Source organism: Chaetura pelagica, unplaced genomic scaffold (genome assembly GCF_000747805.2).
Source record: "Chaetura pelagica isolate M959 unplaced genomic scaffold, ChaPel_1.0 scaffold159, whole genome shotgun sequence".
NCBI lineage: Eukaryota > Metazoa > Chordata > Aves > Apodiformes > Apodidae > Chaetura > Chaetura pelagica.
In genome coordinates, this window is record NW_009954555.1 from 3147587 (window position 1) to 3153205 (window position 5619).

At 56.0% G+C, this 5619-nt stretch overlaps 1 protein-coding gene across 1 annotated transcript in view; it reads left to right on the plus strand.

The window, feature by feature from the left end:
- AGRN (agrin) overlaps positions 1-5619 on the plus strand; it is a 124935-nt gene that overhangs the window by 74123 nt on the left and 45193 nt on the right. Inside the window, exon 9 of the mRNA XM_010005260.1 lies at positions 4714-4935. Within this exon, the coding sequence (XP_010003562.1) occupies positions 4714-4935 (222 nt within the window). The remainder of the gene's footprint in view (positions 1-4713; positions 4936-5619) is intronic.

Below are 5619 nucleotides of genomic sequence, written 5' to 3' on the forward strand. Positions count from 1 at the left end.
GGTAAGTTGTGGCTGGGTACCCGGCAGGCTCACTTCAGTTTTGCAGCCCAACAGCCCCGTCTGTCAGTTCCTCCCTGTTGTTTTTCCTTCCAGCAGGCAGCAGTCCTGGTGTCTGTGTGTGCACGTGTTCCTCTTGCTCTTGTCTCTGTCCCGTGTGCTCAGTAACACGGGGAAGAATCGTTTGTGTTTAAACGGTCCCAAAGTCTCTCTGCCATCCTGCTGGTTTTCCTCATTCACCACCACAGCCAGGTGCACGTTTGCCACCACGCAGCTCCTGTGCAGCCCATGCCATTCATTCCTCCTCCCAGGGTAGTGCCAGTTCCCAAGCTCCTTCCATGCTTCCCCCTCCATGCCTGCCTGCTTCTCCCAGCTCCAGGTGCTCCGTCGGGAACTCTTCCAGCGCACCCGCTCTCTGGAGGTCTCGCCGTGTCTTTGTCTCATCTCTGGGAGAAGCTTTTGACCTTTTCAGTGGTTGCTTTTTCAGGCGTATGTGATAGGATGGGCCTTGGGGTCCCTAGGATGTTGGGAACATCCGATTTTAAAAGTACTGCACGGCAAATGAAGGAGGCTAAACACTGGATTGATGTGTCTGAGTTGGACGCCCTGTTTATTTCAGCTCAGATTGGTTTTTACTGACTCCAGAACTGCATCCTATTCTTTTAAGCTGGTGTTCAAAAAGGTATCAGCTGCGTCAAACCCTCTGAAGTGCTCAGAAATTGAGCCCCGTGTTGTGGGTCTGTTTTGTTGGCTTTGTGCTCCTGCAGTGGGTTTTTAGTGCTGCCAGGCCCAGCTGCTTGAAAACTGTTTGTCAGGCTCCCAAAATTGCACTCAACATAATCACAACAGTTATTTTTGTTCATCTGTTTCACTGTGTTTCTGGTGGTTGAATGATGAGGAGTCAGTTCTCCCAAGAGAACAGAGGCACCTTTCAGTCCTCTGTCTCCCCTGGGGTCTCTGCAAACCCTTCCCTCTGCTTCCTTTAGAGTCAGGCCCTTGCTAAAGCTTCCCCAGTCCTAGGGCGAGCAGAGAGCTCATGCTGCAAACTACTCTGCTGTCAGATGGACATCATTTCCACCACATTCAGTGAAGTGAGGCTACTGGACAGTAGGATATGGTCCCTATGGATCCGCTGCTTCTCTCCATCTTTTCTTTTAGCCCACCCCCAACTTCTCTTCCCCCAGGTGAGGACAGCAGCTGAGCACGTCTGCTTTCTGGAGCAAACAAAGCTGATCATCTGGAGGAAGTGAATCAAAGCTGGGGCTCTGTCTGCCAAAGCCTGGGATTTTAAAGTCCACCTGATAGATCCAGGCTGCCCTGTAGCAAGCCACCATGAGGTGTGGGCAAGCCTTTGGCCTCCCCATCAGCTTGGGGAAGCATCTTCTCCATGAGCTCCGTGCTGCCCTTTGGAAGGAAAGCATGTCCTCCCCTGTGCCACCAGCTCAGACACAGCATGAGATGGGAAACAGAGTTAGGGTCAGGGTGGTGATGTTGCTTGCCAGCCTGTGTGTCAAGACTGGTCTTTTCAGCATGGGCTGGGACAGGACTCGTGGGACACTGGGCAGTGGCAGAGACCAGGGGCTGAGGGAGCTACAGGCTCTGTCTGCATCCAGCACTCAGGGCCAGGAGTGTGGGGAGTTCATCCACATCTCTGCTGTGAGGATGATACAGGAGATGCACAGAGCTGGGAAAGGGAAGGAAAGAAAGACAGACCATTAGTATGGCCACAGTGTTTTAGTCTTTCATACCTACCTGTGCAATGAACTCTGAGCCCTGCTGTCTCTTTTCCAGCAGCAAAGCAAAGGAGGCAAAGCCAACCAAAACAGTTCAGTTCCTCTACTTTTACACCATGACGGGGCAGTTGAGAAAGAAGGGATGGGATGAGACCCATGTGGACAGAAGGTGGAGGGAAGGTGGCTGTAGTTGCATCTGTCTTCTCCTCCCTGCCTCTCTCTGCTCTCTCCCTCCCTGCTTTCTTTCTCTCTTTGCTCTCTCTCTCTCTCTCTCTCTTTCCTTTTTCATCTGTGTCTTGTGTTTTACAGTGTTGCCTGTTTGGAGGAAGGAGTTGTGTCCTCGCAGCACCCTCCTGCTCCCTGCCTGGACAGCCCTGCTAGGAGGTCGGCTTTCTCCCCTTCTCCGTAGCCAGTGACACCCCTGGCCTCTTCTCACTGCCCCCCTCCTCTCTAGTTTTGCTTTGAGAGCCCCTGGGATGGAGAGATTGCCCTGGTGTTGCTCCCGTCCCTGGCCCCAAACCCTTCCTGCTGGAATGGAAAAGCCTTGCAGTGCAGAGGGGTCTTGTCTGGTGCTTGCTGTGGCTTGACCCTTCGAGGCAAATGAGAGTGGGAGCAGAGGTGGGTGCTGTGAGCCCCCCAACCCTTAGCAAGCCCCTCTTCAGCTGATACATGAGTCTGGACTGCTCCTGGTTGATCTTACCTGTCCTTTTGCCCCCAACTAACCCCCCTTTCTTCCCCACCTCCTCTTTCCCAGAGACTTGTGCCTGCCTGGGGCTGTGATGCTTGTCCCCTTGCTCTCCATAGTGTGTGTCACGCTTGCCTGTGCAAGTCCAGTGGGCAGGGATTGCAGCTCCCTCCCCAGTGTCCAGCAAAGCCTTCTGGAAGCTCTGAGGAGCTGTCTGTGCTCAGATGTGGTTCTTCTCCAGGAATGCTCCCCTATGGAGCTGGTGCTGGAGCCTGCTGGGTGTCACAGGCAAGGCTTGCAGGAGAGCTCAGGGTCCCCAGGGCTTGCCTAAGGTTCTGCACAGCTTGACAGCACGTGAGGGATCAAGCCATGGGGTCAGGCAGGGTGCAGAATGAGCATTTCTGCTCTGTGCCTTGGTTTCCCTGCCTACAAGGGGGAGGAGGGCCAGGAATCAGAGCAGGTCTTGGTCATAGCACAGTCTCAGGTCCTTGCTCGTTACGTCCACCCACAACAAAATTGGTGCCAAAACTCCCACTGGCATCTGCAGGGCTGTGTGGGACAGGCTGAGGTTCAGGCTGTGAAGGGACTTCATGTGCTGCTTCTCTGCAGGTTTGCTTGCTTAAGAAGGGTGAGAAATGTCAGGGCAGTGTTCTCCATCAGCCCTGACACCTGCATCCTCACCCACTGCTCACTTGCTCCCCAAGACAAGGGTGTGATTTGGATTTCAAATTGCTTCGTGCCTGGCTTGTACACGTGTTGTTTTTAAAAAGTGAAACAGGAGCAGGAGGTGTGAGCAGCATCAGAGGGACATGCACAGCTGGGAGTGGTTCCTGGTCCTTGGGAACTGCTCATAAACTCCTGCTGCAGGGAAGCTGGGGGGATGATTGAAAAGGCTGGGTCGAAGTGGTGACCGTGTCCCTCTTTCCCCTGTTCCTTTGTAGACCATTAGCTCTAAGGACGTGGCCAGTGCTTCCCAAAGAGCCAAACCCAATCCCCAGGCTCTCCTGTGCCCATGCCATGGGCCCTTTTCACTGCTTGGCAATGTGCAGCCAGACTCCTGAGGGCTCCAGCCTTGCTCCTGCCCTGCAGATAAACCACCTTGGTCTGAGCAGGGGAGGAAAGCAGACCCATTGCCACTGTCCACTCCCTGAGCCACCCCAGCAGGCTCTGGAGGGCTTTGTGTTCCCACCACGCTCCAGCTCTGTGCTTGCCTTGCTCTTTGCTACTGGTGGGACTGCTCCATGTCTGCCTGCTGTGTCCATCTCACCTTGGCCTCAATGAATGTTTGTCCTGTGTCCTCATCAGTGTTCAGCACGGGTTAAATCTGTGTCCTTTCCTTGCCCCAGCTCCTCAGGGCTTTTCTCTTGAGTCTTAAGATGGGGTTGCTGGGCAGTGCTGGGTCTCTCCCAGGGCTCTTCATCCTGCCACACAGCAGCTCCCTGGCCTTTCCAACAGCAGCTTGCAAGAGGAGGGGAAGGGAACTGAGCTGCTGCAGGGAGGAGAGAGACAGGCTGTGTGGTGAAGCCAGATACAGGTGTCTTTGTCCTCTCCAGCCAGAGCATCCTGGGTATGGCCACAGCAGGGGACAGGGATTCTGAGGATGAGGCCTCAGCAAAGAGACCTACCCCTGTGTGAGCTTTTTGGCTGCTGAGGGTTCGGCCGCCAGTGCCAGGTACTGTGGGACAAGGTAGTGAGTGTCCAGGAGGCACTAAGCCCCATGCTGAGGAAGACTTTCTGCTGCCTCCTGCCCTGTCCTCTGCCACAGAGCTGGTCGTTCAGTTTTGACTTCACAGGCAGGCTGGTGGCACCACTGCTGCTGGGGAGAAGATGTGCCAGCTCCCCTCCTGGCAATGAGGACCCTCAGTTTGTGTTGCTCTCCCTCAGCATGTGCTGCTCATTCTTGATGCTGGCTGGGAGCTGCTGGAGGGGGGGACTCAGACGTTGGGGAGACTCACAGGGTCAACCCCACCTCTGGCCTGTCCCTCAGGGCAGAATGTAGCTGGAGGAGATGTGCTGGGAGTCCTGCCGATGGCCCGCAAGGAGAAGATCTTGTGCCTGCTTCCTATCCCTAACCTCTGCCAAGCATGGGGGAGATGCTGAGCCGGGCATGTCGGGGTGGCATGGAGGGTGCAGGGGCTGGGCTGGTGCCAAGGCCAGGAGCACTGAGCCTTTGCCAGGGCTTGGGGGAGGCAGGGGTGGCTGGAGGCTGGGGCAGCTGGCATGCAGAGCTGAGCCCCGGGGCAGCAGGGTGGGCAGCGCCCTGAGCCCGGTGCCTTTCTCTCCTTGTCCTCCTTGCAGACCTGGGCACTCCCAGCCCGTGCCTGAGCGTGGAGTGCACCTTCGGGGCCACCTGCGTGGTGAAGAACCAGGAGGCTGTGTGTGAGTGCCAGCAGGTCTGCCAGGGCCGCTACGACCCCGTGTGCGGCAGCGACAACCGCACCTACGGCAACCCCTGCGAGCTGGACTCCATGGCCTGTGTCCTCAAGAGGGAGATCAAAGTGAAGCACAAGGGGCCCTGCGGTGAGAGCCCTTCTCTGGGGGTTCCTTCTTGTGTTGGGCTTGCTTGCTGGGGGCAGGTGATGTCTTAAGCATCAGGAGATAAGGCTGTTGGGGTGTCTTTCCATGGGGAGATAGAGCTGTTGGATAAGGCTGTTGGGGTGTCTTTCCATGGTGAGACAGGGCTGTTGGGGTGTCTTTGCACTTTGGTTGCCACCATGTAGCATCTGCAACTCAAACCCGTGCACAGCAGTTCCACCTGCAAGCCCTCTCTTTGCACCAACACAGCTCCTTGGAGTGATAACTCCTTTGCAAGTGAGTTATTGCAGAGATAAATGTCTTCTCTGCACTGAGCCTGCGTGTGCCTGGAGCAGGAGGGCTGAGGATCCCGCTGAGGAGGTGGCAGGGTGCTCAGAACTGCTTCTACATGTGCCCACCCTGGTAAACTAGAGGAAGATAGTGTCCCCCTTCCCAGCTGACCCCCTCCTGCTGGCCTGCCGTGTGGGAATTCTGGCACCTCTCTCCCAGGGAGACCAGCCTCTTGCTGCTCCTCCCGAGGCTGGGACTGATTTATTGCTCCTGCTAATTGCCCTCAGACCCCGTGCTCTCCCCACCTCCTGTTCAGCTGTCACGGCACAGCCCCATGACACTGCAGCCCCGTTAATCCTGGCCCTGATGGCTTTTATGAGTAGTTACTGCTTCTCTGCC